The 21,925-nt window shown below is 48.4% G+C and overlaps 1 protein-coding gene across 2 annotated transcripts; it reads right to left on the bottom strand.

The window, feature by feature from the left end:
- Positions 1-1,062: 1,062 nt before the first annotated feature.
- Positions 1,063-21,566, bottom strand: GATA3 (GATA binding protein 3). Of its 2 annotated transcripts, none has more exons than XM_032152542.2 (6): positions 21,354-21,566; positions 20,351-20,960; positions 17,418-17,954; positions 12,100-12,245; positions 6,643-6,768; positions 1,063-2,522 (listed from the first exon to the last, which is right to left on the bottom strand). In XM_032152542.2, the coding sequence occupies exons 2-6, from the start codon at positions 20,589-20,591 to the stop codon at positions 2,238-2,240; spliced, it is 1,335 nt and encodes a 444-aa protein (XP_032008433.1). In that variant the 5' UTR covers positions 20,592-20,960; positions 21,354-21,566; the 3' UTR covers positions 1,063-2,237. The 2 variants fall into 2 exon arrangements, with proteins under 2 accessions (XP_032008433.1, XP_032008510.1); XM_032152619.2 differs by having other exon boundaries at positions 12,100-12,242.
- Positions 21,567-21,925: the final 359 nt, after the last annotated feature.

Raw genomic sequence — 21,925 nt, 5'->3', positions numbered from 1 at the left:
TTATTATATATATATTTATATTTTACAGCTGTTGCATCATCTGCTAGAAACACCTTGGAAGGTTCAATCAATGCCCACAACAATGAGATGACATTTCTTTGAAGAAGGAATGGGATGAAATGTACCTAAAACAAAACTTAGTTGGATACTGAGTTTGGGATTTTTCCACGTGTTCCCCGCCCCTTGTCCAGCCCTAAGAATGTCAAGAATTTGAACTCCCTGTTCTTAAGGTGAAAGGGCATTAACTCAAATCTGTTCATGAAGCAAAGCGGTGGCAAACTTTAAGACATTGGAACTATATGACAAAACCTCCCAAGTTTACCACGGCCAGCAGTGATTCTTTCTTTGGGTGTTTCAAAAGTAATTGGAAACAACATTCGAGTTGTACGTCATTAATTAGGGGCCAGAGAGAGCTCCATCTGCATCTCAGTCATGCTCTACACCTTTATTTCAACATTTAGCTTTAGGTTTAAAATATTTGCTAAGATAGTGCAGAGGCGATTAACAGACATTTCTTTTAAATGTGCGCTATAGTTACACACTCCGTCCACAGGAAAAGAAAACTATACAGCAGAAGCTACAAAATGGTTATTTTGTGTTTCGAAAACATTCCAATAATCCCTTCACTGTGGTGTTATTCATTCGACAGCAGAAAAGCAAAACAGAAATGAACACAAGAGCAGCCGGCTCGTTTCCATCTCAAAGAGAACCTCGAGGAACGAGGAACGCATCAACTGCAGTTTGCGTCTGGGAATCTCAGCGTGGAAATCTTCCCAGTCCTCCTTCGAGGGCAGGAGGAGAGCGGGAAGACACACTGAAGCTCACTAGGGGACCCCAGATGTCACCCCGGCCCCAGGATAAATTCCTCCAGGCCGCATGTAGAACTCCAAATACTCCCAGGTCCCCCCAAAATAGACGTTGACTCGCTGGGGTTAGCACTGGCTCCTGGTGAATAACTTAACATGTCTGGTTGTTGTTTCTTTTAACTCCTTTCTCTGAAATTAGCTAGAGCTACCAGATTCTAGAAGAGCTCGGCCACCACGTGGATACGATGTCATTTTGTAGTTTTAAAATATTTTCACTTTATTATTATGCTTATAATATTATTCCAACAGACTGTATTAAAGGCAGTGATCACTAACACAGAACACGACAGGGCGAAGAGGCAGCTGGGCCGCTTGCAGGACGTGGCCTGTCGGGCCAGGGTTGCTGACATGCACACTGGTAGCTCATACACTGCTACCCTCAGCACAGGCTGCAGGAACAGGGACAAGACAGATGCCGCCGGACTCTCAGAAGCTATTTAATAAATATCATCCAAAAACAAAATGGAAAAGAAGCAAGAAACCCTCCGAGCACAACCACCTTAGGCCAACTGAATATAATCTAGTTTATTCAACCAAAAATTGAGAGAGAAGGAAAATATTGAAACAAACAAACGAAAGAAAGCAGTTCTTAAGACTAGCAGTAAATAAATTTATACAACAATTCGGTCTGTATAATATGATGAAATAAATCTACATCTTTTCTTATTTTGGTGCTTTGAATTATACATACGAACAACAATTACAGGGACTTGTTCACAAAGCATGTAGGCCTAGAAAAAGGCTCTCTGAAACCCTCAGTGGCAACTGGTGAATGGTAACACTGATTGCCCAGAACTGGTATTTCCTTTGCAGAGGCCAACAGCTTTGAACGAATGATTCGCCTACAACTTTTTTCTTTTTTTTCTTTTCTCTTTTTTCTTTTTTTTTTTTCTTTTAATGCATCAAACAACTGCGGCCAGTGAAAGGAAACAAAACTGGCAGTTTGTCCATTTGAATATCAGACCTAGTTTCTTCTTAATTTCCACACTCTATTTCTCCCATATTCCTTAAACTTCTTGGCATCCTTCATGCCTTACAGCTACCCAGATGCAATAAAGTCATTGTACAGTATTTCTTACAATATAAGTTATATGCAATGTTCAGCATTTTTTTTTTCACAGCACTAGAGACCCTGTTAAATAGGGGATATGAGTCAGAATGGCTTATTCACAGATGGGGTCCAGATTCAGTGGTGGGAACACAGACACCACAGTGAGCTCCTTTGCAAAGTGGCAAACATAATTTTGCTTTCTGCCTTCAAAAACATAGATCCATCGCGTTTAGGCTTCATGATACAGCTCCTGCAAAAATGCAAGTCGAAGGGGCCTGCAGGGACTCTCGCTGGGGGCCCTGTGAGCATCGAGCAGGGCTCTAACCCATGGCGGTGACCATGCTGGAGGGGTGGTGCGGTCCAAAGGACAGGCTGGATGGCGGGTGCATCGGCGTGGGCGTGGTCAGCATGTGGCTGGAGTGGCTGAAGGGCGAGATGTGGCTCAGGGAGGACATATGTCTGGAGAGGGCAGCCGGGTTAAACGAGCTGTTCTTGGGGAAGTCCTCCAGTGAGTCATGCACTTTTTTGCACTTTTTGGATTTGCTAGACATTTTTCGGTTTCTGGTCTGGATGCCTTCCTTCTTCATAGTCAGGGGTCTGTTAATCTAAACAAAGATCAATTTTTTTTTTTTTTTTTACTTTTTTGCTGCCTCTGAAATGCACAGGCTCTCGCACTCCAACAAGGGTTCCACCGACCGCCCCGGATCAGGGATCTGTTTCCATTTCAGCCGGCCCCTTCCTCCCTCCCACCTTCTCCTGTCTCCTTCCCAGGGACTGAAGAACTAAAATACATAAGTTACCAGATTAGAGCCCCATCTAGTACGATTGTATTTCTCTGGTAACGAAAATAGAATTCACTTGTCTTATTTCTTTAGAACTTCCTTAGACTATTTCATAAGAATCGAGGTAGTGAAGAATCTTCAGGAGGGAAATACCATTTTGTCTACCCTGACAAATCTGCTTCAGAACTTGAAAAGCGCTCCCCAGGTCATCAGCCTCTAGGTGGTTAAGGCTGTCTGCCTTGAAGAAATGAGGACCGTACTGCTCCACTGAGTAACTTTCCGTTGCCTCTCTTCTACCTGGCCTTTAAGAGGTGCCATAAAATCTTCCCCTAGAATTTATATGTAGCCGGGTTGTATTTTATGGAACCATGCCTTTCTTAAAGGTGATCTTTTTTTTCTGAGACGAAGTCTCGCTCTGTCGCCCAGGCTGGAGTGCAGTGGCGCGATCTCGGCTCACTGCAACCTCTGCCTCCCAGGTTCAAGCAATTCTCCTGCTTCAGCCTCCTGAATAGCTGGGACTAGAGGCGCCTGCCACCACACCTGGCTAATTTTTGTATTTTTAGTAAAGACGGGGTTTCACCATATTGGGCAGGCTGGTCTCGAACTCCTGACATTGTGATCTACCCACCTCGGCCTCCCAAAGTGCTGGGATTACAGGCGTGAGCCATTGCAGCCGGCCCAAAAGTGATCTCTTGCCTGTATCACTCCAACAGCAGCTGCAATGGTTGCAAGTGCTATTTCCACCTAGCTCTGACTCTCCACTTCTAACCAGACAAACAGCCAACCAACCAATCAACAAGTATTTAATAACCACCTACGGGGTGCAAAGCACAAAAGGGCACTCATCTTAAAGAGGAAAGACCAAGAATGTGCTAGAGGAAAGAGACAGAGACCAGACCCTACTCTCAAGATCAAGAGACTTCAGTCTCGGAGACAGCTACCATTTCTCTCTTCTTGATAAACCTCATTTGCCTTTCAAAAATACATTTGCTTTGGGGGCCCAGATCAAGAAAGGAAACTTTGCAAAGTAAACAGAAGCTACTCCCCACAGGGAGGCAGAAGCAGATTAACCCCAACAGCAGACATCTGCCCAGAAGAGCAAACTCCACATCTGGCCATGTTCCCTGGGGAGGGTAGCAAACAGACTCGGAGTGAATGTCAGTGTCCCGGCCGCTCCTGACTTCCCGGGCTGAAAGCATCGCCTTCCACCACAGTTCTCAAAGGTAGAGAACCTTTGGCTCTGGGTTTTACCTGTCTGTTCCCAAAGCCAGAAAATCACAGCTAAGAAAGGGAGAATTCAAATGGCCAACCTGCTGAGAGCAGCCAACACTCAGCTTCCTGAAGCTGAGCTGGGAGAGATCACCTGGAGAAGGAGACAAAGCCCCACACTGGAGCTGAGACCTTATTTCCCCCAAGCCCAGGAAGGCAACATGACCAATGGCAGGAGAGCCCAGAAAGGTCACTGCCAGAGGAACATCTCTGGGTTCCTTCTTCAAAGTTATCATCAAGATAAAGATGCAGCCTACAGAGATGACAGGAATCTACTCCCACATCAAATCTTCACCAAGATAATGTCCAGATACACAGCTCTGGATGCCGATATCTAGCTATACATAGCCAGGTATCTAAATATAATATGTAGTTACACCAGCAGCCACACAACCCCAGATAACCAGTCACAACACCACTGAGAGATGCTGATACCAAGGTAGGCAGTTATCTCAACACCTAGATAAGAAGAAAGAGCTTATGGCATCCATGTAGAGATGTCTGGAAGGGCAGAGCAAAATGCAACATGATGACAATGTTAATAGATTATTATCTCTTATTGTTCAATACACATCAATCGCCTCCTTTTACAAATTCCTGGTAAACCAGAGAAGACAGAAAAACCACTCTTGAGGATGAGGAAGTCTCTGTCTCCCACTCACTGGAGCCCAGCCACGAAGACCAAGCTCATTAAGATTGAGGAGGTCGAAGTGAGCCATGGAGAGGATTCCTCAGCTTTGCTTTGATTTGAGAAATTCATATTCTTCAGAAATATATATATATATGATCAGACACAAGTGAGATCATATCTCATCCCAGCTAACTATTCAAAAAAACAGATAACTAGTTAATCACCTGTAATTCCTATACTTCCACGGATATAGGGATGAAATATATGTACACACACAATTTGTTATAATTTTGTTGTACTCTAAAAAAACAGAGCATTCCCTTTCCCCTGGTTCTCCTCTTAGTTCTGACACTGCCAACCTCCCAGGAAAGCCTCCTGACTCTGAAATGGGCCCTGATTCTTCTACTTTCTCAGCCACGTTACCTTGTGCAAGCGACTTGCTTTTCTGAGTCATAATTCCTTCAAGTAAAACTGAAATAAAAATAACTTCTGCCCTGTCTACATCATGGGACTATCTCAGGCTCAAATGTAATCAAGTAACATGAAAGTTCTTTGAAATCCATAAATTACAGCCCAAAAATAACTTTGTAGGCAGTGCTGATGACTGGATAGCTAATAAGCCCTCATGCTAATAACCTAATAGCTTATAAGCCCAAGTCTTCCAGATTTTCATCACGAATCTCTATCTCTACTACAGTCAGCAAGTAAATTCCCCAAAGTGAAAACAGAACTTGGATTTAATTGCTGATAAATGTATATAGACCACAGTCCCAGGACCTAAGGGAGAATAAGGGATCGTAGTAAGACTCTAGTTTCATTCACTGCACCAGGACCACAGTGAGAGAGATGGCACAGGCAGGGAAATGAGTGTATAGGGCTCCTCGGAATCACAGCAACTTGTTCCCAAGAAGTAAAAAAGAAGCAGGGTGCTGGGGTCACCCTGAGAAGTTCTCTATGACTCAAAAAATCCAACCAGAAAAGCTTCCTCCCCAATTCCCAGGTATTCCTGAGTAAGATGAGTTCATTGCCAGAACCGCCGCAAGCAAAAGTCCCTGTCTCCTCCCTGTTCAGCCCCAGACTTTGCCAAAGTCAGGTTGGCCAAGAGAATTTAGGAGAATCAGAAAGAGCTAAAAAGAAAGGAGAGAGAGAGAGCAAGACAGAGAGAGACCAAAATGACCATTTTTGTCTTTAGAATTAATGTAAACTTGAAGCCTCACTAGAATCATGGCCTGTGAGCCAGAATGATTTCAGGAAAAAAAAAACTGAAAAAAAAAATTTTAAGATTAAGATATATTAGAAAATGAGAGGACCCCAAATGGAAAGATTAGAAATGACACAGCTAAACTCAGGTGACCGGCAGTTACCGTTCTGCTAACATGATATAAAAGGAGAAAATGACAGTTTCTTTTCCCTGGTATGATAACTTCCTCCAGGCCAGCCACCTTCCTCAGGAGCTAGCTCTCTGCACGTGAAAGTTGGTTCAGACAAAGACATCAGATGAAATCTCTCAGACATTTTTTTCCATGTCTTTTATACAGAGGATCCATTTCAAATTTATAGCACAGATTTAGCCAAGACTTTTTACCTCTCAGTAACCAAATGGGTCCTCTTTGTTTCCAGAGTGCCTGCCACACATTACAATTCTATTTACCTTTCTCTTTCACTCTCTCTTTCTGCAAAGAGTTTAAAATGTAAGGAAACAACAAAATAGGACCGGTGGCTTTTTTTGTTTTCCAAAAGGAAGTTTTTTTTTTCCTTATAAACCAGACAGGCCCACTCAGCACATCGGATTGCTGCATGGTATGTGGAGTGTCCAGTGCATACCAAGGGGGTCATGTGGCTGCCAGGCTGTGAGCCCCCTTGGCCTCAGCACGGCTATGCTAGACAAGGTAGTTTTCCAAGCTAGGTCCTATTGCATCAATTATTTGCAGCCTGTCATGTGCCCCCATGGTGGGCGATTCACTTGGAGAGGGTGGTGGTGACGCTGTTTGCTGGTCACCATCAGGAAGCGAGCCCTGTTCTTGCTGGTCCCAGTCCACTTACATTGTGAAGCTTGTAGTAGAGCCCACAGGCATTGCAGACAGGGTCCCCATTGGCGTTCCTCCTCCAGAGTGTGGTTGTGGTGGTCTGACAGTTCGCACAGGACGTCCCTGCTCTCCTGGCTGCAGACTGAGAGTGGGGAGAGAAGAAAGGGTAAAACCAAAACAAATGTTAAATGTGTTGTCATCACTATGAAGACAGGCTTGAAAAAAAAAAAAAAGGAAGGAAGAAATTATCATTGAAATCAAAACTAGCAAGTGGCCCACATGAAAGTAATATAGATCCCCAAAAGCTGCCTGGAGAAGAAAAATGTCGCCACTCCACTGGAGCATGTCAGGATTGCAGTAACGTGGTCAGAATTTCACCTGCCACTCCCTGGTAAGAGCAGGAAGCCGGGGCCCCCTCCCTGGCAGTCTCATCCTCCTACCCTCATCCCACAAAGTACACCAGAGGGTTAATTTTTATGGGTGGTAATTTTGAATTAGCCAGCCTAATTTTGGAACTGGGCTTTCAGTTGCCTTTTTCACCAAGTCCAGGGTCACGAGAGGTCGTTTTCAAACACAACTCCCAAGAATATCCATCCTCAAATAGGCTCCAGCCATCAGGATGCACTCACAGCAAACGAGGCACAAAGCCAAGCACCAAAAACACTCTGGATCCCAAATAAAGAAATGCTGAGTTATAAAGAGAACAGGGTGCACACAACAGCAAATTCTGCAAAGAATGTCTGTGCAAGTGTGTGGCACGCACACATGGGTGACACACCTGAGGAAGCACCAAGTAGGACATCCTAGGTCGACAAGACCTCCTAAATTTATACAGCCTGCACTTTCTTTTTTTCTCGTTTTGAGATGGAGTCTCTCTCTGTCACCCAGGCTGGAGTGCTGTGGTGGGATCTCAGCTCACCGCAACCTCCGCCTTGCAGGTTGAAACAATTCTCCTGCCTCAGACTCCCGAGTAGCTGGGATTTATAGGCACCTGCCACCACGCCCGGCTAATTTTTCTATTTTTAGTAAAAACAGGGTTTGACTATGTTAGCCAGGCTGGTCTTGAACTCCTGACCTCAAGTGATCTGCCTGCCTCGGCCTCCCAAAGTGCTGGTATTACAGGCATGAGCCACCACAGCCTGTGCATTCAAGCTTGGTCACTTCCCATTCACAAGACAGCCACCCTCCACTCTCTTTAGCTGGCTGTCACCTAAATTCGATCCACCAATCAAGCAAACTCAAAAGACCAAGGAATGTTGCCACTCATCAGGAACCCTGGATCCCTCGCCTCCTCTGATACCAGTTCACCTTCATGAAATCAGGCATTTCCTATTTGCTGTTCATGGAGTAGCATAGTTGCAGGTCAAAGGTCAGCCTCAACTTGAATTTTGATTCCTTGGTTGTGTTACTGCCCTCATTTCCTTTAAAAGAGAGATTTTTCTTTTCTTTCACTTTTTGACATATTTAAATTGATCAGGTGATTATTCTCTGTTCACGCTTTAAAAAAAAAAAAAAAAAACTGAAAAAAACCATTGGAAGAAAATGGAGCTGGGTCAATTCTAATATAAACCTCTCTCTCCGCCTCACCTTCCATCATAAAAAGAAAATTTTAACTGCAAAATTATCCCCGTTCCTGGATCAAAAATATTATCAAAGGAAAGGTAAGAGAAGAAAGAGTTTAGTGTCTGTCTGTGATGAAGAAAATTCTGGTATGGTTCTAAGAACACAGAACAGGAACTCTAGGGATCCTGGTACAGTTTTGTTTTTTGTGTTTTGTTTTGTTTTGTTTTGTTTTGTTTTGTTTTGTTTTGTTTTGTTTTTGAGACGGAGTCTCGCTCTGTCACCCAGGCTGGAGTGCAGTGGCGCAATCTCGGCTCACTGCAAGCTCCGCCTCCCGGGTTCACGCCATTCTCCTGCCTCAGCCTCTCCAAGTAGCTGGGACTACAGGCGCCGCCACCACGCCCGGCTAATTTTTTGTATTTTTAGTAGAGACGGGGTTTCACCTGTGTTAGCCAGGATGGTCTCCATCTCCTGACCTCGTGATCTGCCTGCCTCGGCCTCCCAAAGTGCTGGGAATGATTACAGGCGTGAGCCACCGCACCCGGCCTGGGATCCTGGTACAGTTTTATATCAATATTTTGTCAAGCAAAAAGTTGAAGCCAACACCCGAAGCCGCCAGAGATGGAGAACCCAGTGACAATTTTGAATTAACCTGAGTGACCCTTTTTCTTTCAAAGTTGCTAAATTGTTTCACAGATATGCTCCTGTGAGATGTAAATAACAGAGTATATTATAACCTTTTCAAACAAATTCTTTCTTTCCTGTATTCTAAGAAACTGGAAACTAAAAACTGCCCTGACCTATCATAAGGGAGAAGATGGGAGTCCTTTGCCGTCCATCTTGAACGTAATTCACATTGTCCATGAGTGTCGATCTAACCCCATATGCCTCTGCCCGACTGCCTTTATGAAACGTGATAATTTAATGCTTAAACAACTTTCATTTGTGTACTTTTTGGGAGAAAGTACTACATAAAATCAGGGCTTAATGATTTTGACAATTAAATTATATGTCATTATTGTCTTCTTATAGTGTTTTTTTTTTTAGAAGAGCTACTCAGATATAGCAGATTCATATCACTCAGGCACCTGAATTTCCTAGCCCAGCAATTCTGAATGTACACAGTACAAGCATATAATGCCAACTGGTAAAGTCAGAGCTCCAGATGACAAGGTGCAGCATGTAATCTTTTGCAGTCTATTGACAGCAACCTAAATAAAAGCAAAGGAAGATGCTTCCAGTACTACAAACTTTATGGGAACTCAGGGTCTCTCAAAGCCACACTGCTTGGGTCACTAGCAGGAGGTACAGTATATTAAGGCAAGCAGCTCAGCCTCTTGCTAGTGGTGAGATGTATGAAAATCCTGGCAATGCCAGGGAGAAAAGAATCTATGAGTCTTCCCTTCAGTCATCTCTCCTATTTCCTGCATTAGTTTATTCAGGGTTAAATACGCATCTCACGGAGGAGCTAGCTATATATGGGCTGGGTGGTCTTCAGTGAATCTGCAAATGTATCAAACAAAAATAGCAAGCTGGAACTGGAACAAAGGGTCAGGGAATACAGGAAAGAAGAAAACAAAGGGTTCTAGGTGTTCAGAAGTCAAATACATCTCAGGGCTGAAAAAAAAAAAGGAGAGAGAGAGAAAGAAAAAGAAATCTGAATCTGAATGTGTCCTGTGTTCTATCTCCCTGTAGCTTATGAATTCTATAGAACTAAAAACATCAAACCACCCAAGGCAGATGATTAAGAAAGAAAAGACAGATGAAAATGTGACAGTCATTGAACTCTAAAATTCAAAGCAATTATTACTCAGAGTTCTAGAGATTTCCTATGAAAGGTGAGTGGAGACAAAATTTTATAAAATGGAATTACGATCCTCGTCTGCAATCTGACCAGACAGAAGAAGAAGACCCAAGAAAATGTCAAATAAACTTTTGCTCACCAATCAGTCCACGCCTTGAGACTTTTAATCCCTCTTTTTCCTTCTTTACTTTTATTAGAAGAAAAAAAACAACAACTATAATGGTACCAGGACACATTTTAACAAGAAGGTTTTTGTTTGTTGTTGTTTTTTTTCCTCTCTCTCTCTCTTTTTTTTTTTTTTTTTTTTTTTTTTTACTAAGGCCAGGTTTTTGAGTGATTCAAAACATTCTTTTGTGGTGTGATCATATTCATTCTGCACTAACACCTCTAGCCTTTTTTTTTTTTTTTAAACACTTCTTGTTCTGATACGTTCAAACATCTTGGTGTTTAGGTTGGGGAAGCTGAGTTGTTGTTTATGAGTTATCTCCAGTGCTCAGATATCCGGCAGCTTTTTCCTAGGAAGTCAGCTTTGCACATGAGAGAAAGGAAAAAAAAAAAAAAAAAACCAAACTGCAGGAGGAGAGGTGGGGGAAGGTTGAGAAAGTTGGAGAAGGGGGCAAAGATCAGAAAGAATAAAGCCTCGTTATCCAGAATTGTCAAAGATTAAAGTCATGTGGACATTTCCATCCCTAGAAAGTTTTCCTTCTTTAGCCGGGAGCGGTGGCTCATGCCTGTAATCCCAGCACTCTGGGAGGGCGAGGCGGGTGGATCACCTGAGGTCAGGAGTTTGAGACCAGCCTGGCCAACAAGGCGAAACCCTGTCTCTACTGAAAATACAAAAATTTGCCAGGTGTGGGGGTGGGTGTCCCTAGTCCCAGCTATTCAGGAGGCTGAGACAGGAGAATTGCTTGAACCCGGGAGGTGGAAGTTGCAGTGAGCCAGGATCATGCCACTGCATTCCAGCCTGGGTGACAGAGTGAGACTGTCTCCAAAAAAAAAAAGAAAGAAAGTTTTTCCTTCTTCAAAATAGGATGTGAAAGGTGTTGAGTTGCACTACAATCTGATGGGAAGGGCAAATAATTCTTTAAAAAGAATACAGAGGTGTTCTTTTTCCTTCCTTAGAAATTGATGGATGCTAATTTATCCATTAATCTGTATGGGGAAATTCCCCTCCTCCCATCTCGACTTGGTCAATGTCAGTACCACATAAAGCATTTTGATCTCTTAGCTGTGGCTAGAGTTGTTATTTGTCTGTCACATACATTTACTATTCAAACTTCCAAAGAGGAGCTTGCAAATGAATGACCCCTATGAGCCTTCCTTATAAATGCTTGACAGAGCCAGGTTTTCTCAAGGATCCCTCATGCTTAAAAAGTTTTTAAAAGAATAATGAGAGAGGAGAGAAAAAACTATCACCCTACTGGTCGTAGTTCAAAGAGAAAATAAGACCAAATGCCAGGTATGAGAGGACACACACGACGTTTCCCATAGGAATTGCCTGTGGGAAGTTCTCAAATGCTGAGACCAAGAGAGGAGGAAAGTGGCATTAGGCTCACTGGTTGCTGGTGAAGCCTCTGAAATTTATTTAATCAGCTCCAACCATTTTGAAGCATTAGCATAACAAATCCATCCACTGCACTGAGTCTGTGATCCTTCCTGGGAAGCCACACGCCACAACTTCAGGAACCCATTCTGGATGGTTTCTGGAACATTCCATCCTCATACTAAATGTCTCCATCTGTCAAACAGTGCTCATCAATGCACTTAAACCAGCTGCTCTGGTCCTGTTCATACCTTTATTCTATTCGGGAATACACTGCAGATTTGATAACCAAGAATTCAGTCTCCTTAAAATGTTCACAAGTGACTTAAGAAACATGGATGGGGAAAAAGAGGGGAAAAGAGCTGTTCTGTGTATCAAATTTGAAAAAAAAAGAAAAAAGAAAAGAAAAGAAAGAAAGAAAGAAAAAGAAAAAAAAAAAAAACTGTCCCAAGCCAGCTGACATGATCGGAGGCTATCCTGTCAATTTCCTGCAGAAATTGCAGGAAGAGAGGAAATGAGAAACCCGGAATGGTCAGCGTGGAATCCATCCCTTCCCGAGAACTTACCAGCCTTCGCTTGGGCTTAATGAGGGGCCGGTTCTGTCCGTTCATTTTGTGGTAGAGCCCGCAGGCATTGCACAGGTAGTGTCCCGTGCCATCTCGCCGCCACAGTGGGGTCGAGGTTGCCCCGCAGTTCACACACTCCCTGCCTTCTGGAAACAAAAGCACAGATAAGACACTTAGGGAAGGAAAACATGCAGGAAAGCTGACAGCATTCGGAATTGGGGGAGAAAAGTAAAATGAAGAACTTTTTTCCTTCTCCCTCCTCTTTTGGGGAGCGTGTCCACCCCCACCTCTTTCCAAGATTCTCCAAAGTTGAGCTGGGGAATGCTGTCCTGGCATGACCATTCCCCTGACACACATGGAGGCGCCCGCAGAAGGGGCAGATGCATCGTTGCAACAGAACCCTGTTCTTGGCTTGCCCGACTTGATGGAGAAGATCGGGCAGGACCAAGGAGGAATGCAGATTCCAGCTACAAATACTTCCCTGAGAAAATCCTGAGCCCTGGATGGTGGCAAAAGGCAAACATTCCATTCATTTCCCTCAAAGGAAAAAAAGGAAGACAAAGGTGACCCATTATCATCATGGGTCTGTCTATAGAGATTGATTAAATAATGAAGATTAGGATAGGAGGAAAGGAAGGATTCATCAATGGCTAGATAGGTGAACAGATAGTAAATAGATGTATAGATTGATCAATCGGCTGATTGATTTCACTAGCTAGGGTTTTAGATTTTACTTCCAATCAAACTGTAAATGTCCCTGGCTGGAAAGGAAGCGATTAGGACCCAGCAGGGGTTTCCATAGCTTTCCAGCCGCTGTTACAGAGACTGAAGTTAAAGTATGACCCCAGCCAGGGGGTGCAAGGGGGAAATGCAAACTTTAGGCAGGGAACCTGGAAGAGGGGGAGGGAGGGAAAAAGGAAAAGGGAAGGTTTGGGAGGACAAAGTGAAGCCGATCAGAGGAAGATCAGGAGAAGAGGCGAGTTAACAAAGTGGGGTGGCTGCTCATTAACCAAGGCCTGCCTACAGTTTCTTTTTTCCCAAAAACACAAACAAACAAAATAAATGAAAAACCGGCCAGGCCGGTAGGAAGTTTGAGCAGCATTCACTCCCTCAGCCTAGGCTGGAAACGGACCCAGACCCACCCAGAAAGCTCCTTGGAAGAATCCCTTAAATTACCATTTCAAGACTTAGGGGAGTTGGCTAACTGATTTCAACTTCTGCAAGAGGAAGAGAAAGATGCTTTCTAGGAGAATCTCCTTGGTTTTGGGGGATCCAGGGACACACGGGTCTCTAGTGCCCAGTTCTCCCGGTGCCCAAAGAAAGCCAGGACTCCCCTTCCCTGCAGGAACAGAAGGCTCAACTCAAGTTGGTCTCCCAGAGAGGGGAGGCCCAGAGGAGGACCCCGGAGGGTGGGTAGGGAAGAAAAATGAGCCCTGAAGACTGTTTTAAGAGAGTAATTAATGACCTCCAACCTGCCTGGACCACTGGGGTGGAAGAAGAGAACCCAGAAGGGTGCTTGAGAATTTTGATTCCCCTAAAAGGAGGAAAAATCTGCCTTAGCAGATATGGGACCTATTGGGGCTTTGGAAAGCCCCAGACCGAGTAGGAGGGAACTAGAGGGGTTCACACTTGGGGGCCTGTGATCCTCTCCAGGGATAAGTTCTTCAGGAAAGTTAAAGACTTTTGCAAATGGAAGAGGGTCTTGCACCCTTTTCCATGAAAGTCAGCAATGGTGCCCACTAGTTTTTGTCTACTTTGCTTTTTCAAAAAAAAAAAAAAAAATGAGGACGTAAGAGAGGGTTTGTTTTTGCTCCACATTCCGAAAGATTCTTAGCCTAGAGTCCCCAGAGAGCCTTCACTGTGCCCCGGAACCCCTGAGATTAAACACAAACAACGCTGCAGTGCATGCCAAAGGCGCCTTCCTAAGTACCCAACGGCTCTTCTCAGTTCTTGAAAAAGACTCAGGCCTGAATCACACCCAGACACCTTTCAGTTGGGGTCAACAGCCTGAGGGATGTGGCAGACTGGATGTGGGGGAGGCTGGGAGGAAAGAGTGAAGGGTGAGTGGGCGAGTAACCGGCTGCAGCCCAAGCCAGGAGGCCACAGGCCTGCCTTTTTGTGTCCCCGGTGGCTGCTGGGTCAGCCCCTTCTGGGGCAGCACTGGCCCTGTCCCAGCTAGGACTTCAGGCCCACTCCCCACCCTGCCCAGACAGGGGACCCCCTCGGGCTCCTCCCCTACTTGGGCACTGGGCAGAGGGCAGTGTGAGGACAGGCCACTGTGGTTGGAGGCAAGGAGCGTGGTTGCCACCCGGCTCCTGGGTACCCTGGCACTGGGGGACCTCCCAGCCTGACATGATCAGTCTGATTTCCTTTCATTTGCAGGGTGGTGGGGAGGGTGACAGCTTCCTTTTCAGAAACACCTTGAAAGCTAGCAACGGTTCCCTCTTCAACAAGGTTCTGCACACTAGGGTAATTTTCTGTCTTGATTCACTCGGCAAGTTTGCCATTGCCTCCTATGGGCTTTTCTTCTTCTTTTTTCCTTGCTGCCTCTGGTCTGTGACTTCAGCAAACAGCCAATTTTCCTAATGGAGGCCCTGACTCTCTCCTGCCTTCTTTCCTCCCCTCTCCTCACCCCTGCCTGTTGTGAGCTGCTCAGGCAGACACCTCTCTCTTAGGTGACAAGAACCACAGAGCGGCGAGGCCTCTTGACATTCAACAGCTGCTGGCAAATGCCTCTTGCTCCGCCTTGGCCTGAAACCCTGCAACCAGGCTGTGGGAGGGGGTAGGGAGCAGGGTAGGAGCTCGATCAGAGGACAGTGGAGGGAGATGCCCAACTGGAAAGGTGGCAGGGGAGCTAAGAAGCGGCCCTGGACACAAAGACTCTGTCTTTTGTTTGCAAAAGCTTCGTCCCAGCCCCGAAAGCCCAGGCGTTAAGACAGCAATAGGTGCCCTAACCACAACTTCAACCGTTTCCAGCGACAACCCCAAAAACTCTCTCTTCTCTGTGTCCTCCTTCAGCAAATGCATTTGCAAAGAAGAGGTTAAAGGGGAAAAAAATAATAGAGAGAGAGAGAGCGCGCGCAACCACTAAAACCAAGAGAATCCCCTCCTCTAGAATTCCCATCACCTCCACGCTCTGCACAAAGAGGGGCTTCTCGAAACTTCCCCTCCACACTCCCAAAAGTCCCAGCTCACTCGCCACCCCCGCCAGGTGTGCTGTTCTTGGTTTTCATGACTGTGAGAAAGGAATTAAGAAGGAGGAAGTAAAAAGGCCAAATTGAAATGGCCTCCTCTCCTCCTCGCCAAAAAAACCAAAATCGGTGTATCGGTATTCCTAGCTCTGGCTTAAGGAAACCACGGCCCTCTCTTTCTCCCCTCCATGTTCAGAGTCTTACGGAAAGAAATGAGAGGAAAGAAAAGACTAAACTTAAGGCAGAAAATGTGCACAAGAGGGGGAGAAACCAAACACGGAAATGAGGGTAAAGAAACCAGAGTATCTTGGAAAAGTCACTCTGTCCCCTCCCCCCGCACAAACCACTACCCCGGCCTCAGATACCACGAGCTCTCCCCAACCTCATAGCTTTACCAGAAGAGAGAACTTTAAAAAAAGAAAGAAAGAAAAAGAAAAGAAATCCCATCACGACCTCAAAATGCACAGGTCTGCTCTCTTTAGATTCAGCGCCCCGGCCTGTGTTTCTGAGTCAAGCTGCACCCCACTTCTCCTTAATCCTTCCCTCCACCCCCAAGCCCAGCCCCTGCCAGGCACCGCGGCCACTTTGTGCCTCCAGCTCTCCCGGCCTCTTGCTTTCTTTTTGACTCCACCAGCTAGCCTGCCTCCCTCTCCCTCCTGCCTACTTTCATGTACTGAACATGCAGGTCTGAGTTCTTCTGTCAGCCTAACCGCATCCGGACTCTATTAAAGTTCCTGGCTCGGGATAAACAATGCAACTGTCGCGTGCAGCAGTCTGAAAATAATTGGATTAGCTAAAACATATCAACTAAATAGAGACAGTCCTGTTCAGGCAGTCGGAGTGAATGTCACCCTGGAAAAAAACCCTGAAAACTGATCTCATGGTCACTGGGCTCCCAGCGTACTCCCTCTGAAGTTTTTCAAACCGGAGCTTTGGGAGCTCGGTTTCAAGGCTGCTCATCTCATCCCTAAAAGACAAGTGATTTTCACGATTGCTTTCTATGTAGAATCTATACAGAGAGAGCGCGGAGGCAAGATACCTGGAGCCGATCAGAGAAGAGATGCCCACTCTGAAATGGACACGCCTAAGGAGACATCGAAATCTTCACCAAACCCTGTCTAAAAATACAGTTAAATCAATATCAGAGAATCCCTAGCTCTCTTTTGACTCAATGACTTTGTTTAGAAATGGAATGGGTGATGGATTCGTTTATTTTTAAAGCCGAAGTATTTTGTGTGGGGTTTTTTTTTTTCATGCAAGTAATGACACCAATTGAATAAAAACTCAGCGTGCTGCTAGGCAGCGTTTGCATTTTGGAAAGGAACAGAGCACAGGAAGCTGAGATCCACACCTGGAGCGCTCTTCCGTTCCTTTCTACCTCCCTGGCTGCAGCTCAGCCAAGCAATATGTCCTAATACGGCTTCCTGCCCCTGACTGCACTGAGAGCTCTAGGAGACGCTGCAGGTAACTAACCGGGCCAGGCGACATTTGATTTTCATCCAACTCTGCTTCCCCAATGCAAAGCCACCGCTTTCTCCCAGTTCAGCTGAGAGCCCCCTTTTCCACGCAGAGAATATGCGTGCAGCTTTGGCCAGGCTCATGCACACACACTTTGTGTCTACATGTCTAATAAAGGATTGTCCTCACTGCGTGGTCCCCTTTGAGCTGAGCGAGAGGAACAGTCAGAATGACAGAGGCCAAAGGGGTCATAGAGGGACCTGTGTTTGTTTAGGCTTGAGGAGGTTTCGTTTTAGCATGAAACACTCAAGATTTATTCCCTCGGCCTTCCATTTGGTCTTGGAAACTGACTAAAGGTTACCAGCCGAATCCAGAAGTCCTGCGACAGGCAGAAGAGGGTATGACTTTGTTTTTGTTTGTCTTTTTTCCTTTCCCCGCTCACTGGGGGGTTTTAAATCAGATCCCACTTCCCCTCTGCTTCCGAGGCCAGGCGTGAGCTAGGATGGGAGGACATGCGGTGCCTTCCCGGCAGGAAGAATGGGAAGAATGGCAACTCAGCAGGCTTTGGGACACCCCGGCTCCCCTCAGGGGTCCCTCTGGGTGCGGCCCTGGATTGAGGAAAAGGGGAGGAGGGAGGAGAAAAGGCTCCAGGAGAGAGCTGGCTCCTACCTGTGCTGGACCGGGCCTTGGGCCTGGACTTGCATCCGAAGCCAGTGGGGGAGCCGCCCAGCAGGCTGCTGGGGGGGAAGAGTCCGGAGCTGTACTCGGGCACGTAGGGCGGGTAGGTGGTGATGGGGTGGTGGGCCGACGAGGAGGCCCCACCCAGGGCGGTCATGCTGCCACGGGAGTGGGATGACTCCAGCTTCATGCTGTCGGGCAGCGGCACCTGGTACTTGAGGCACTCTTTCTCGTCCTGCCGGGCCGAGCCGGCCGAGCCCGGGGTGGACAGCGACGGGTCCGGGGAGACGTCCTTCGGTGGGGTGGGCGGGAAGGTGAAGAGGTGCGGGCTGGCGTGGCCCCCCGACAGGGACGAGGACGAGGCCGGGGGGTAGACGGAGAGGGGCCCCGGGGAGCCGTGGTGGATGGACGTCTTGGAGAAGGGGCTGAGATTCCAGGGGGAGGCGGTGTGGTGGCTGCCCAGGGCTTTGCCGCCGTCCAGCCAGGGCAGGGATCCATGAAGCAGAGGCGGGCGGCACACCTGGCCCCCTGTGGGGCAACGGGGAAAGGGCAGGAGAGAGAAGGAGGGTAAGTGTGACCCTGGGAGGCCGTCAGGGACACCTGGGGACTCTCTACCTCGCACCGGCCTCCCTTTCAGCAAAAGCCCGGGTTCAGCCCACTGTCTCATCCCAGCGGTCCCCGGAGTACGTGCCGGGCACACCTGGGGGTCAGGCTGGGGACAGAATCCTTCACCCCTCTCTCCACAGGATTGTCCCATCAAATCCAGCAGAACGAAGGGCCTGCGGCTGACACCCGAGAGGTTGCTGCCGAGGGGAGATGGGCCCCTTTGCTTATTTGGCCTCTCCAGATACAGCGCCTAAATCACATTCCCCAAGGTCTCTCTCTAGAACCTGACTTGATTTATGGATTTCCTTCAATGGCCCTGAGTTCCCTGACTCGGACTTAATTCCAGCCAGCCTGATAAGAGAGCCGGCTGTGAGTGACGAGGCCTGAAGGATGGAGCCCGGCCACACAACTGCTCCACACCAGAGAACGACCCTGGAGTCAGGCCCAGCTCCCAGCCCCAAATGCAGGAAGGAGAGGCCCTTGGGACAGAAGTCAGGAGACTTTCAGGGTTAGTGCCCTAACCCCAACCCAGTGCTTGCTCAGAATCGGCCGGGCTGCCCGCAAAAGGCCTGAAATGGGATTTGCAGGGACATTTTCATTGACAGGGCTGTTGGAGAAAGTTCCCAAGGCTGGACCCTGGGATGGCCATTTTCTCTGCTTTTCTCACCCTCCCAAATCCTAAAGGAGAAGGAGATAACGTAAGCCCCATGCACCCTCAATAAAGCTATGATCCCACCAGTGCGATAGGTGAATTTTCACCTGAGCCCCTAAGACACAAAATTCCAGTTGATGTGTATATTTTAAATGAAAGATGACTCAGACACAGAGTCTGTTTAGCCTTCATTTAAAACACACAGTCTTAAGGTAGCTGTAACTCGTACACTCTGAGGGGTACGTTTAAAAAGCAAGTGCAAATCCACACACTTCTTGATCTTTAAATCCGGTACCTGCCTCAGCATTTGACATTTGATTCAACCATTAAGAGCAATACTGAAACTAAAATCTTAAGAGAGAGGAAGGGGAGGGGAGTGGAGAGGGAAAGAGAGTTCTCTGAACACCAAGGGTCAAGATTCATATTATGCAGGAAGTAGTATAGTAAATAATATTAAGTCTGCCTCTACCGCACTTCCACTTAACTGTTGATCTGCACAGAACACGGGCAAAGAGCGCCCCATCCGCAGAAACGATTGCTTAAAACCTGGCGACAGCAGGGTAGAGGACGCCTGCTGCCGGAGGGGCTATGTCATCGGTGCCAAGGCAGGCTCTGAGTAGGGGGATCAGGGCAGAATTCGGTCTGGCTGGACTCAGAAACCCCACACTTTTTCTGCCCAGTGTTTTACCCTTGTTTCTTCTTTAGGAACAAACTTAGAGCTGGAAAGTGTTCGATCTTTTTTCCTCAAACTACACAGGCCTGGTCTTCTTTTTTTACGTTTCAGAACTCTCCTAAACTTCTCCAAGTGAAAGGGGGAAGGAGGTGGTACTGGAATTGCCTTTATTTAAACGCGGGTGGATCCTACATCTTAGGTGGGAGGCTAAGGGAGGGCAGTACCCAGAGACCGAGTAAGGCAAGAGTTGCAGGCAAGGAGGCAACTTGAAAGCAAAGACGCAGGGAAATTCTGTGCAGCCGGGAATCTGGGAAACCACAGATCCCTCAAACTTAAGACAGGGGTCTTCCCCCCCAAACCCCTTCAGCATCAGGATTCCATTCCTGAAGCCAGGAGGTAGGAGACCTGTCTAAAAACCAAAGGCACTAGCTTTGGGAAAAGGTCAAAGAGAAGGGTGTGAATAAATAGGTCTCTGGGGCCTTTCTGAAAATGTGCGAATTGAGGGACGCTGGCAGAGGGCCCCCCCCCACCCGCCTAGAAAGAACTAGCGGGTAACAGGGAACCCCAGGTTTTTTGGAAGAGCCGGGTTCCAGCCGGGCTTGGCCGGCGCCGGCTACCGGGCCCAGAGAACCCGGACCCGCGGAGGAAGAGCCAGGGCACCCCGCGCCTGGGGACATCCCGAGACCCCCCCGCCCAAAATCTGCAGCCGCGCAGGGACGGAGGGCTGCAGCCTGGCGCCCGCCAAGTGAGCGCCAGGCCCCAGGGCCACCAGCCGGGAGAGGCGCCTGCTGCGACTCTTTCAAAACACACTCTCGCGACGAGCCAGAGGCCTTCCTCGCCCATTTCCGGGCCCCAATTTTTTTGTAAATGAACCAGGAACGGCAGATGGGGGCTTTCGCTTGACCTCTCCCCGCCCTCAGGTCCCTCCCGACCTCCCCGAGCCGGGACGGCTGACGCGGCCGGCAGGAGCCCCCGCACCCCGGGCGCACTCACCGTGGTGGGTCGGAGGGTACCTCTGCACCGTGGCCCTGACAGAGTTTCCGTAGTAAGGCGGGACGTGGTTGCCTTGACCGTCGATGTTAAAAAGCACATCCACCTCCTCCGGCAGCGGATACTGCGCCGCGTCCATGTAGGAGTGGCCGAGGCCCGGGTGGTGCGCGTCCGGGTGCTGCCCGTTGAGCACGGCGGGGTGGTGGTGGCTCACCCAGCGCGGCTGGTCCGCCGTCACCTCCATGGCCTCGGCTGCGCTCGCGCCCTCTCGCCGGGCCCGGAACCCGCGAGCGGGGAGGGAGGGCGGTCCGCCTGGGAGGTCGGGGGGCTCCTGCAGTCGGAGGGTCGGGGGTCGTTGAATGATTTGCTTTCGGTGGGGGGATGGGAAGGCTGGGAAGCAAAGGTGAGCAAAGGAGAAGGTTTTTTAAAAATAATCTTGGAGGGGTCGTTTAGCAAAGAGAAGAAGGGGAAGACAAAAATCCAAAAACTGGGTACGGCAGGATAAAATAGGACCAGGTCGTAAAAAGGGGCGACGACTCTGCAATTCTGCGAGCCAGGCTCCTCTGCACCGGGGTCCTCAGCCGCTCGGAGGCGGAGTCCCTCCTCGGGTCACCTGCAACGGAGAGAAGGAGAGACCTGGATGAGCCCCTGAGTTGCTGGAGTGGCACCACCTCCCCTCGCGCCGCCCGCCCGCCCAGCGCACCCGAGACCCGCACAGGAGCGCGGGGACACGGCCGGGGAGCCCGCAGGGCTCTCGGGGACGTCCCTGCAGCCCGGCTCGCGGGAGCCGGAGCTGGCTGAGCAACTTGGAGGGCAAGTCCCAGGGCCGACTGTTGCAACTTGGAGGACAAGTCCCTCCCTCGGGGACACCGGTCCCGGGACCGTCCTCCCAGCCCCTAGAAAACCTCCAAAAGAGGAGAGTTGAGTTTTTAAAATTGATTTAGGTCCTCCCAAGTGGTTGGGGGCAAAAAATCAAACTTAAAAAAAAAAGTCACCAGTAACCAACCTGGGTAGCGAAGAGCAGAGAGGAGGAGGAGGCGGCGGCGTACGACCTGCTCGGTCAGATTGCGTTGCTCGCTCTGTCTCGCTCTCCCTCCGTCTCTCTCTCTTCTTTTCTCTCTCTCTCCCTCTCTCAGTTTTTTTTTTTTTTTTTTTTTTTTTTTACAGGGAATGCATTCTTTCTGAAAGTATCAAGACGGCGCCAGGCAGCTCAGTGTTCGCAGACAGCTGTGGCGCGACGCAACTTAAGGAGGTTCTAGTGTCATCCGCGCCGAGGGGGGAGGAGCCTGGCGCTGGCGAGTAGGGGACAGGATCCCCGGCACAAGGAAACTGCAACCCAAACCCGCTCCAGGACTTCTCCCCCCGCCCCGCGCACCCGCGCCCCTCCTCCCGCCCCTCCACTGACCGGAAAGGGGCGCCGCAGAGGGCGGCCGTGGGCGGAGGGGCGGCGGGCTGGGTGGGCGAGGCCCGCGGGGCTTGGGGGCGGACGGGAGGGAACGCGCGCTCTGGCCCTTTAAATGTGGCCGCGGCTCCTGCCGATTCATTCGGGTCGGGTGGACGATTCCGTCCCGGTGCAGC

Source organism: Hylobates moloch, unplaced genomic scaffold (assembly GCF_009828535.3).
Source record: "Hylobates moloch isolate HMO894 unplaced genomic scaffold, HMol_V3 SCAFFOLD_2, whole genome shotgun sequence".
NCBI classification, from domain to species: Eukaryota; Metazoa; Chordata; class Mammalia; order Primates; family Hylobatidae; genus Hylobates; species Hylobates moloch.
The sequence above is the reverse complement of the archived record's forward strand: the minus strand, read 5'-3'. Positions and strand labels throughout refer to the sequence as shown.